The 12130-nt window shown below is 47.1% G+C and overlaps 1 protein-coding gene across 3 annotated transcripts in view; it reads right to left on the bottom strand.

Moving 5' to 3' along the window:
* CEP170B (centrosomal protein 170B) overlaps positions 1-6824 on the bottom strand; it is a 98634-nt gene extending 91810 nt beyond the window's left edge. Inside the window, exons 1-2 of one of the 3 annotated variants that reach the window (XM_084631031.1) lie at positions 6590-6824; positions 2308-2443 (exon numbers count right to left, since the gene is read on the bottom strand). In XM_084631031.1, the coding sequence (XP_084487157.1) occupies positions 2308-2412 (105 nt within the window). In that variant the 5' untranslated portion in view covers positions 2413-2443; positions 6590-6824. The remainder of the gene's footprint in view (positions 1-2307; positions 2444-6589) is intronic. The other 2 variants (XM_084631029.1, XM_084631030.1) reach the window with 2 other exon arrangements.
* Between the last annotated feature and the right edge of the window lie 5306 nt (positions 6825-12130).

Genomic DNA, 12130 nt, shown 5'->3' with positions numbered 1-12130 from the left:
GAAATATAAGAAAACAATCCAAGAAAGCATGATCAAGGGAATCCCCAATAAATGAAACAATACAATGCTGGAGTGGCAAACTCTGGAAAATCCAGTCTGGCCGTTTCATTCATTGCAAATCAATGCCCCCAAAACATCAAGTATTCCTTTTGAGTAGAGGTTTCTCAAATGTTGTTATAGCTAGACCACATTTTAATAGATGGATTGCTTGTTAACCCCTCCCCTCTGACTGGAAACCCAATCTCTCCCCTCCTATCCGTAATCACACAAAGACCCTGCAGCAGCTACAAAAATTGTGTGCACTGGAAAACAATATTAGAAAAGCATTTATGACATGTCTCTATACTATTTAGCAGGTGGAAACCGGGAAGAGAGCCCCACTGCACAACAGCCAGCTTTCTGCCAATCACCACTAAATGCTGCAACCAGTGATCTGTGGCTGAGTGTACAGGAAACTCTGCTTTAGACAGCACAAGACAAAGCTCTTTCCCCTCTTTGCAGCCCAGTTCATTTGTAACTAAAAAAACAACCACCCCACAATGAAGATCTCTCTGCATCTAAATATTAATGTTTCTGCAAGGCCAAATCCAAGAATTTTGGTCCTGAATTTCCACGAAATCCTAAGGCGAAGGGCTCCTGGTTAATGTTCTTCTCCAGTTTGTACATCTGTATGTTCAACAATATGTAGCATTGTTTAGCTGAAACATCTGACCATCAAGGCCAAGATTGAAAACAAACTGGATTATTCCACAGGGGGGTGGGAGAAAATCATCTTTATGTACAAGTAACACAGTAACTTTTTGGGACAGAAGGATGCCATCTAGTTCACAACACCACATCAGCTAAAGTTTCTGCACTGAACATTAGAGTTTCCTTTAAGTCCTTGGCTTCGATGTTTACTCTGAAAGCACTAACAATGTAATTAAATGTTAAGTTAGCAAAAACCAAAATCACAAGCATCAATGGATGGTATATGCAGTAAAACCTACAGGACAAAATAGCCTAACCACTCAGCATGACAGGACAGAATCGGGTTTCTTTTGTGTAGTGTCTGTATGAGCATCAGTATTGTTACTCCTAAGGGAATTCTGCAGCACTGCACAAGTGCAGAATTAATGTCCCCTGCAGATTTTACTCTTTCCCTGCAGAATAATTGATTCACATGCCCCATGCGGGTCCATTTGGTTTGGCCACTGGGACCAGCCGGGGAAACGTAAATCACCGCACAGGTGGGCGCGGCGGAGCGTGTGTACGGGATTCTGTCCCTCTCGCTTACTATCGTGTTGTGCCTGGAGCCAGAGAGGGGCAGGACTGGGGAGGTCCCAGCCAGTGGCTCCTACCGTGTGCTGAGCTCCAGCTGTTAGTCAGGTGCTGAACTATCTGTACATGTTTCAGTGCTGGGCCAGATCAAGGCCTAAATTCACTCCTAAGGATGTCCTGCCCTTTAGGATATGTCTACACAGCAAAGAAAAACCTCTGGCTAGCTTGTGCCAGCCAACTCGGGCTCGCGGTGTGTGGGTTGCGGTGCTGATTCATTGCTGTGTAGACTGCTGGACTGGGGCTGGAGCCCAGGCTCTAGGACTCTTCAGGGTGGGAGGGTCCTAGACCTTTGGTTCTAGTCTGAGGCCGCAATTCTGCGCAGCAAGGAAACAGCCCCACAGACCAGCCACAGGGTTTCCTTTGCTGTGTAGACATGCCCTTGAAGTCTTCTGTGCTTGACATACATGGAAATATTAGTATTGCCCTCTGCTCTATGGAGCCATATAAATGTGCTAATATGTGGAGTAAGGAATCTATTTGTCAAAACAAATTTTCTGACTCTTTTTTGTTGTCTGTATTGTTACAGACATACTTGTTGATGGGTATTTTGAAATAAATGATCAAACTAATTGAAAATGGCATAATTATATTGTGTTGACAAATAAAATATGCAGAATTTTAAAATATTGTGCACAGAACTTTTAAAATTTTGGCACAGAATTTTTAATTTTTTGGCTCAGAATTCCCTCAGGAGTAGCACCGTTAATCTGCTCTAGGCTGTTACCTTACAGCTAATGAAGCCCTGACTCTCAGACTAATCACTGGACCATCTGAGAAAGCTCACTGTCACTTTCACAAGTCCATTAAACCTCTGTGGATATGGTAAATTTAGCCTCAAATCAAGTTCTTATGAACTAGGGGATTTATTTAAAAGCAACATTTAGGTCTGCAACAGCATCTAGACCCCTAACTTCACAGTCAAGGCATCTACTACATCTTCAAGAGATATTTACCAGATCAGAAATTTTTTTATGAAAATATATTTACCTGGAGCATTAGTTCACAGTCATCTCTGCCAACAAATATCATCTCCCGAGGGAGCCGGTGGCGAATGCCAGTGCTGCTCACCAGGAACCACGAAGTCACACTCATTTTGGTGTTTGGCACTTAACCTTTAAACATCCTGAACAAATAAAACAACACATATCTAGTTTGTTATTACTTATTGGCCAGTAACAGAAGCAAGTTAATTGACAGCATGGAAATTAATCTAAATGAATTAAGCAAGTTTTGTGGGAGTTTATAAACAGATTAAAATACATGGTTACCGGAATCCAATGGCTACAAAGCCGACAGGTGGTATAGAAGCAGAAGTATTTATTCACACAACGCACAGTCAACCTGTGGAACTCTTTGCTAGAGGATGTTGTGAAGGCCAAGACTATAACAAGGTTCAAAAAAGAACTAGATAAATTAATGGAGGATAGGTCAGTCACTGGCTATTAGCCAGGATTGGTGTCCCTAGCCTCTGTTTGCCAGAAGCTGGGAATGGGCAACAGAGGATAGATCACTTGATGATTACTTGTTCTGTTCATTGCCTCTGGGCACCTGGCACTGGCCACTGTAAGAAGACAGGATACTGGTCTAGATCAGTGGTTCCCAAACTTGTTCTGCCACTTGTGCAGGGAAAGCCCCTGGTGGGCCGGGCCGGTTTGTTTACCTGCCGTGTCCGCAGGTTCTGCCAATCGCGGCTCCCAGTGGCTGCAGTTCATTGCTCCAGGCCAATGGGAGGTGTGGGAAGCGGCGTGGGCTGAGGGACATACTGGCCGCCGCTTCCAGCAGCTCCCATTGGCCTGGAGCAGCGAACCGTGGCCACTGGGAGCCACGATTGGCCAAACCTGCGGACGTGGCAGGTAAACAAACCGGCCCGGCCCGCCAGGGGCTTTCCCTGCACAAGCGGCAGAACAAGTTTGGGAACCACTGCTCTAGATGGACCATTGGTCTGAACCAGTATGGCCGTTTTTGTTCTTAAGCAGGGAGGCTCTCTGGACCAGGCATTCTCTGGGCACTGGCAACCTGCTGCATCCTCCAGATTGGCAAGGAGCACAGTGCATGCTTCCTCCACCTCCATATTCAAACAGTCAAGCTGGTTCATAACAACTGGCCATACCAACTCGGGGAGTAAGGAGACATAATGTGCCCTCTTATTCTCCTTTGTGGGGTACCCGCATCGCAGGAGGAACACAAGACATGGAGAGGGGAAGAGCAAGTGGGTGGGGAATGGCCATGTAGGGCAGGGAGTGGACAGAGCCTTGCATCCCCCCATCTCAATGAGCCAGCCACAGGAGCTCAGCTGGTACATGGTGGGGGATGCAACCTGCTACTGTTCATATTAGTAGCTCTTTACTTCCCCACCCCACCCCGCAGCAAGTGGGAAGAAACAGGGAACAGACTGTGGCTATCAGAGGTGTGTCACAGTTTGCTCTCCAGTCTGCTCCAGGACAGTGCAGCTACATACTTCCCATTATACCAGGCTCACTGTTAAATCACAGTCTAACTCTAAGGTAGGAATGGTCAGAGATCAGCAATGCTAATGCATAAAGGAAGAGCATGACTTCTGCAGGCAACTGTTCCAGCAAACCTGTTCACTGCTTTTATGCTCTCATTAGGTTTCTGATGTTCCTGGGCAAGAGTGGATAGGGAAGAAAACCATTTGTTTTGGGGGGAAGAGGAGCGTTTCTCTCTCTCTCTTCACCTTCCCACTCCCCCCATCCCCGAAGAAAATAAGAATGCATCACTAATTAGACTCCCTTCTTTTTTCTGTCCATTTGATTTCCCCCACATCTTCCTCTTCTCAAAGTTTTGTTTCTAGCTATAGGTGAGAGTGTGTGTGATGTCCATCTAACAAAACAGGATGGATCAACAATACTAATCAGCAAGAAGGGGAAAGAGACCATTTATCATAACACATGCCCATGATCTCTGCATTACAGAATCTTCCTTTTGAGGATCTCAAAGCAGATTTCAAACATGAAGTAAACTTCATGAGCCCTGAGGCAAGTATTACTATCCCCTTTTTACTGTGTGTAAACAAAGTCACACGACACTAAGTTCACATGAAAAGATACCCCTAGTTTTTGAGCAATTTGGGCTATGCACCTTTGGCTTTACATCCTCTTCTCAGGCAAATGCCTAACTTGGCTTTTGGGCTGATATGGAACTATTAACTCCTGGGACATGCGCCCGCAACTGCGATAAGACTAACAAACACTATCCTGCATCAGAAAAAATGCCATCATCCACCCAAGGGACATTGAAATGAGTTCCAATCCAATGAAGTGAGCTGTAGCTCACGAAAGCTCATGCTCAAATAAATTGGTTAGTCTCTAAGGTGCCACAAGTACTCCTTTTCTTTTTGCGAATACAGACTAACACGGCTGTTACTCTGAAACCTGCTTGCCTTGGGAGGCTCAGAGAGAGGTTCTGGATGTGGTCTGTCTAGGATTATTAACTCCTTGGGGCACGGATTCTGACTTCATCTGTATCCCATACAACACCAAGCAGTCAGTGGTTAGAACACGACTGAGTATCCCTAACACATACTACTGGGCTTCCTTTATTTTCCTTTTTTAGCATCTGTGAGTGCCCCCGAGTTCCTCTGGTTCCTTCCATCCCTTCTTAGGTATTCCTATAAAAGTACCTAGATGTGAACAATCACAGAAAGCCACCTGGCACCAGTGCCCCAGGAGCCGACATAAGGGAAGGACTTCTCCTGCAGAAAGGATACCACTGTAAATCCACTCCCCTGTCACCTCTAGCCTATTCAAAACAGCCTCATCGACTTGTGAGTGGGCACAATGCCATTCAAGCTGTAAGTGCAAGAAGCCGGGAGGCCTTGTATTCGTACCAAAAACTATTTGTGAAGGGCAGGGACCCAAACAGAAAGGTCTGCACTGTTATGCTGCGAATCCTACAGAAACGCTTGGGGATAAAGCAACTCAGCCCACCTCTTGACACTACATTTTGCTTCTAATGCCATGCAGTGTGTCCATGTCGGCATTTGTTGCTAGGAGGAAGGGAATAAACACTCCATAAAGCTGCTATTGGCCCACAATGCAGAAAGTCAGTGGAGGAATTGAAGCCGCAACCCTTAGCTAGATTCAGTGGAGAGAGGCTGTATCTTTAATCAGCTCTCACCCCTAGCAGCAGACACCACTGAAACTAATGCTTATTATGGACATCTCTAGGAGGAGAGGAAGGTTATTTATACAAGCCAAAAAAAAAAAAAAGGCAGAACAAAGCCACTTAATCCCATTGAATATACAAGTGTTTTTGTTTTTAAAGGAAGAGGGGTGGAGAGGTGGGATTTACCAAGCCGCACACTGGATGTTAACGTGATCAAATCCACCACAATGGAGGGGCAGAGATTGAGAACAAAACCAGCTAGGGGATGTTTAAGATGCTGATTGCATGTGTGGTGGGCCACTGATGCCAATAAACCGGCTAGCTTGCATATTCCTCCATGATCCGCCACCATTAGAAAGCTGCTGCCAGCCATCCACACCCAGGGAAAACACCAACCAAACAAGGTGCGACAACAAACCCTCCAGCCTGCGGGTCCAAGGATCGGGGGGATGGACCCCATTAGTCATGGGGGAGGCAGACCGGGGCTCTTTGTCTCGAGAGGACCGGGCTGAAGAAAGGGGAGGGGGAGGATCAGGGATAAGATGGTTTAAAGCACACTGTCTGTTTCCCTGCCCAAAATCATCATGGGGGGGTGGAGGACGGAACAGAGCCGAGGCGGGGGGGGAGCTCTGCCCCCCATCCCCTCCCAGCCCTAGACTGGAGAGCGTACGAACAGTTCCCCGGGCCCCCCTTCCCTGCCCCGGCCCCCCCAGCGATCAATCGCCGCCACCAGGACTTGGAAAGGGGCCCAGCCGCCTTCCCCCGGGGCCCCCAGCCCGGCAGATCTCTCTCGGTCCAGGCGCCCTGCGCCTCCGCCCCTGCCCCGCTCTCGACACTGTACCCCAGATCCCCCCCCCCAGCATTTCTCTACCCCGAGCCCCTGCGCCCCCTCCCCGGGGGCGGCCGGCTCCCCACCGCATCTCACAGCCCCGAGCCCCAGCTGCCCCCTTGGCAAGGCACCGAGCGGGCAGCGGCCCCGCTTCTCCGCCCGAGGAGCCCGCACGCAGGCCCGGGCCGGCTGGTGCCTTGCAATCCAGCCAGGTGCTGCTGTGGCGGAGGCCGCAGGCCAGAGCCACCGAGGATCAGCTGTTTCCTGTCGGCTGCCGATCCATCCCCCTCGCTCCCCGGCCCGGCCTCCCGGTACCTGCTCCAGCCCGCCGCGGCCGCCTGCCCCTGCCGCTCCGCCAGGTGCGGGTGGCGGCAGGTACCGGCTCAGCGCCTGCCTCTAGCCGGCTCGGCCTGCCCGACTGGCCGCTCCTCCGGCTTTGCACATTGTCAGCGGCGGCCGGGCTCCTTCCCTCTCCTGCCAGGGGAAGGCAGCGCCGCCCGCACTCGCAGGGCAGGTTCTCGACGTCAGGAGGCGGCTCCTACCCCTTCCACCACCCCCGATCCCGTCTCGCCTGCAGCCGCCCTCTCCGGAGCAGACAAGCCAGGTTAGGTCAGGTGACAGCCTGGTTTAAACATTAAAGCTGCCTGCAGCCTCAGCTCTGCTGTGACCCCAGTCACGGCGAAGTTGGCTGCAACGCGCTTGGGTGTGTTCTGCAAGGAGCAGACATGTTCCAACCACGAGTTAGGACGTGATAATGGGCAGGGCTTTTTCCTCCAACCCCCAGCGGATTTAGGAGCTCCACTCCGATTATTATTTATAGGGCATCGTAGCTGTGCATCAGGCTTTACAGTAAATGCACCTGTTAAATGCAGTTTGTCAACACATTGTCAAAAGCGCGGGTGCAAACATGGGTGGGCATTTTTGCTTGCAGGCACATTACCCAATGTGCATAAGAAGTTGGCCAGATGCTTATGTGCAACCCCAGCTTCTGTGAGCACGCCCATTCCTTGCAGATGCACAGGTCGGAGCATGCCAGGGTGTGCATCTACTTTCACCCATTTATTAATGAAAGTGTCGGCCAAGGCCTTGCCCTTAACAGCTGGCAGGCTAGTAGCTGGTTGTTGTGCCAAATGTAGTTGATGTTCCAGAAAAGATCTATCTAGCGATCACTGGTATTTCAAAGGTGTCTCTCATCCTGGTATCTAAACACCCAATGTAGCGCCATGGTAGGCAGATCCTAATCTGATTGCTGGGTACTTGACTTTCCCATTCATAATGAACACTAATAATAATAGTTAATGTATTTCTCTTTTATAGTGTCTTTCATTCAAGGTTCTCAAAGGGCTTTGTAAACATTAATTAAGCTTTGCAACACTTCTGTGGTGTAGACTGTATTATCTCCAGTTCGCAAGGCTATAAAATTAATGCAGCAAATTCAGTGTCAGAATTAAGAATGGAGTTCTGCTCCTGATCCTCCAGGTTTTCCCAAATCAAGCCAGGGCCACATGCACATCGGAAAGCAATAGCGCTCGGACCCTGGGTCCCAGCTTAACACGTGCTTGGATCTTCCAGCCCTGGAGGGGCCTGGCACCTTAGGTCCGAGCCCTAGGTTAACACAATTGGTGTGTGGGTGCAAGGAGGGTTAGGCGTGAGCCCAGGCTCAAGCCTGGGCTACATTGCTGTGTAGACATACCCCCTTTGGCTTAGTGGAGTAGGCTGAAATTCCATTCAACATGCATTTTTAAAGCATGCTTATCCTACTTAATATCCTTAGTTGCTACTCCTTGAAGGAACGTATCTCAGAGCGACAAGGGATTGGAGTAATCTGGAGAGTTTGTGAATGGAATAAGAGATTGTTAAGGGAACAAGTTCAGGAAAACACGTCAGGGATGGTGATATACGAAGGTAATTAGAAAATCGCTGATGCTCACTAGTATGGATAGCAGTCAGCCAGCTTTTCCCTGTTGGAGCCACTGAGTATTATTAGAACGCATCCAGTGTTTAATTTGTAATGTAACTGCCGGGGCTCGAGCAACATTTTTTACTTTCATAACTGACACGGCAAGCCCAGAGGTGGCAGAGCTATGGCCTGCCAAGCCTAGAAGTGCCAGGACTCAGCCCTGGCACAAATGAAGTACTGAATGTGCCCAGCCATGTGCGAGTCTGGTAGAGAGAAGGGTCTGATTTTTAGAAGTGCTGAGTGCCCACAACTCCAGATGAAGTCAGTGAGAGCTGTGGCTGCTTAGGACCTACCTCAGAAAACCAGGACCAATGTGGTCTCCAGGAACCGACATGGGCATCTTTGTTATGTTTAAGAATTTGGATTAGGGACATAACCAACTATTTACAGTAGCAGATGGTGGCACAGGCTACAGCGGACACTCGCTTCTACCAGTGTTGTGTCAATATAACTCCATTGACTTCGGTGGAGCTACCCTGATTTACACTGGTCACAAATGAATTCAGAATCCATTCTCATATCTTTATGTCTAGATAATGCAGTGATTAGCACTCTATGAATACTAGTAGGTATCATGGTTACCAGGAGGAAAGGCCATTGATTGTAAGTTCCAGCGTTCAGGAGGGAGAGATAAGCTACAGCACAACTGGGAGAAGAGATTGCATTTCTTCTCTTCCTCCCCTACTCTAAAAGTCGTAGTTATTAATAGTTTGCATTATGATTCCCACTTTAATCAACGTTTGAGTTCTTCTCTGGGAAATGCCTTGTGTCCAAACGTAACTCAGGGTATTGATTCTCTTCCGAGACCTAAGTGACCTAAAATCCAGCTGTGCCTGAGACCACCTCTCCTGCAGGAGTGGTGCTTAGCTAGGATTCTCTTCTTCTTGTCTGCTCCAGCGTTGCGCTCCATGGGACTGACAGTAGGACTTTCTCAGTGGCAAGCCCTTGCCTTTGGCGTCCTTTCGGATCTTGTGCAAGGCACATCTATTTAGTCTAGCACTTTAGCCAGTAGTAGATTCTCTGTACGTGGACAAGGTGGAGAACTGTCTCCTTTCTGGGGCCATTTTCATGGGCCCTTTAGATCTGCTTGTGCATTTTTGGGGATGTTGGTATAATTTATTATAGGGCCTATATAAATAAATGTGAACTTTACTACATTATTTAGTTTAGTCTTTGGTTGCGTTGTGCAGTTATGGTTGATTTCACTATTGCATAGTTTATCTCATAAGTATTTTCACTTCCTGTTGAACTACACTTGAGAAGTTTCTCTATTAGCCTAATGACAGGTTTCAGAGTAACAGCCGTGTTAGTCTGTATTCGCAAAAAGAAAAGGAGGACTTGTGGCACCTTAGAGACTAACCAATTTATTAGAGCATAAGCTTTCGTGAGCTACAGCTCACTTCCTCAGATCTGAGGAAGTGAGCTGTAGCTCACGAAAGCTTATGCTCTAATAAATTGGTTAGTCTCTAAGGTGCCACAAGTCCTCCTTTTCTATTAGCCTAATCACCCAATAGGACCATAGTGGTACAATTTATTTCTCTCCATGAGCCTACCATCTTCTAGACACGTCTTTGTTCATAGGTACCTGTAAAAAGGTTTTAGTCACTCTCTCTATACGGTTAGTATCTTTGAGAGTGATACTATTTTGTGCGGGTGTACACATCCACCAATGTACTGTACAAAATATAGATGGCACCTCACTCCCTGCTCCTTGGACACTTTCCTTCTAACTTAATACAGTTCAGACAGACACACAGGGCCTAACTATACATTGTGTTACAGCCCCTTTATGCCGCTCCAATGATGTAGTGGGAGCAAAAAGTTAGGAGATACAGACCCTGGAGAATAATTCTAGCAGATTTTTGAATGGTTTAAAAGCTCTGGCACTGCTGAGGTCTGGCTATTTTTGGCTTCCAGAACAGCTCCTCAGGGTTATTGCAAGCATCCACATTTAAGTTAGACTGCCCTAAGGCTGCTCTAATTGACACTGGTACAGCTGACGTCCTGAACACAATGTATAAAGCCATAATGGATTGCACTATAACTACCTCAGATTCCCCCCTTCAGGAAAATTGTTCTCTGCAGCAATGCTAAGGCCATAGCAACCCAGGCTTTGTCCATCAGGTAGCTAGCTACCTTTTATAAATAAACTAGATAGAAAATGTTACTGTGCACTCTTTAAAGTTTGCCACGATCTACCCCACAGCACGTGGGCTGAGGTGAGCTCCGTGTACACATGCAGTTTGTGAATTTGCTGAGCACTCTGGGACCTTTGGATATAAATATTAGCCATTCACCAATCCCCCAGGTTCTTTCATTCACTTTTGAATAACTTCCTTTCAGATGCATTAGTAAAGGCTCCCAAGAGGTCATGGAGTCTGACAAGAATTTTAACCCACTCCACACAGCTGCATTCTGCTACCCAGTGGGCACAGTTCTGTTAGGGCAGTCACGTGTCTCTCAGAAAACAAGGATTTCTTAATTGCAGGAGGGCCATTTCTTCAGAGTCTTGCTACCTGCAGCGGCTGCTGCATACAGTCTTGATTAGTGTGTGCCTGGAGCTCTCTCATGTCACCTCAGGCCAGGATTCCCAGACTTCCTGTCAGAGGCAGGAGAAAGAATCTGTGCGTACTTAGAAGATGGCATAAAAGGCCTGATCCGGCATTCCTCATATATCCAAAACATTCATTGTCTTCCAGCAGGGAGTGCACAGTTGAGCCCTACACCAAGGTTTTCATAAGGCTTCCCCCAAAATTACAAGTCAATTGATTTTTTTAAAACTTTTTATTAAGGCAAGCTTACAATGAAAAGTTAAAAATACTTCATCATACCTTACTTATTTAGGATCAGGTTAATACTCAAAGAACCTGGCTAAAGATTCTCTCCTCCTCCAAGTACTGTAAAAAAGGGTGACTAAATTACCTCTTTGGGGCACTACTCTTGTGTCCATTCTTGATGTAAAGCTTTTCCATCACAAGGACAGTCCATATTTTGCCACAATTCTACAGAAGTCACATTTTTCAAGGGATAAGCAATACAAGGCCTTGCTGTTAACAATAAAAGAAGTTCATTTGTTCTGTTTAAAATGTAGACCTTTTACTCACTGGAGCATTAAGTAAGCAGGTCAGGGAATCTCTGGGAAGCTAGCATTTTTTGTCATAAGATTAATCTCTTTAATAATTTCTTTCCCAGATGGTCTAATTCCTGCAACACAACCACCACGTGTACCAGTATGTTCCCCACAATCCTGTCAACAGAGTGCCTCCCGAGTAGCAAAAACTTGATGGAGCTTAACTGGAGTCAAATGCCATCGAGACAGTAGTTTATGAAAGTTTTCTTTGTGAGCTATGCAAACTGAAGGTGTCTATCCCCTTTCCCATGGAGGCACCCACTCATCTAGATCAATTTCTTTGTCCACGTTTCCCTCCCACTTTTTCATGGGGGGTAGTTTTCCTATCAACATCTTTTTCAAACAGAACTGTAGGAGGGCCTTGTTTTTTTGAGGTGTCCAACCGGAGATGCCTTAGAAAGGCCTGATGTTCAAAAAATGCAGAACACCTGCCCTCTGCAAACCGCAGCCCTTTAAAGGGCTCTCAGTTTGCCCCCCACCCCCAAATCACTAGCTACTTTTGAAAGCCTGACCTCTGTCCCTTTAAATGGTTAATAGGGCTTCTTGGTAGTTGTATTTCAATTATAAATCGTTCTACAGCTTATGGGTCTGGTTCTCCTTTCGCTTACTCTGGTTCTATATTGCTGTAACCACATTGCTGGCTCCTGATTTACAGCAGGGGCAATGAGGAGAATCAGGTCCTCCTTTCACACTAAGTATTATCTCCAGCCCTGCAGAATATTCCGGCAGTGTTGTGTGCCAACATTTACATTACATCCCAGTCTAT

Source organism: Lepidochelys olivacea, assembly GCF_965140295.1.
Source record: "Lepidochelys olivacea isolate rLepOli2 genome assembly, chromosome: 6".
NCBI lineage: Eukaryota > Metazoa > Chordata > Testudines > Cheloniidae > Lepidochelys > Lepidochelys olivacea.
This window is presented reverse-complemented; position numbering and strand designations above follow the sequence as displayed.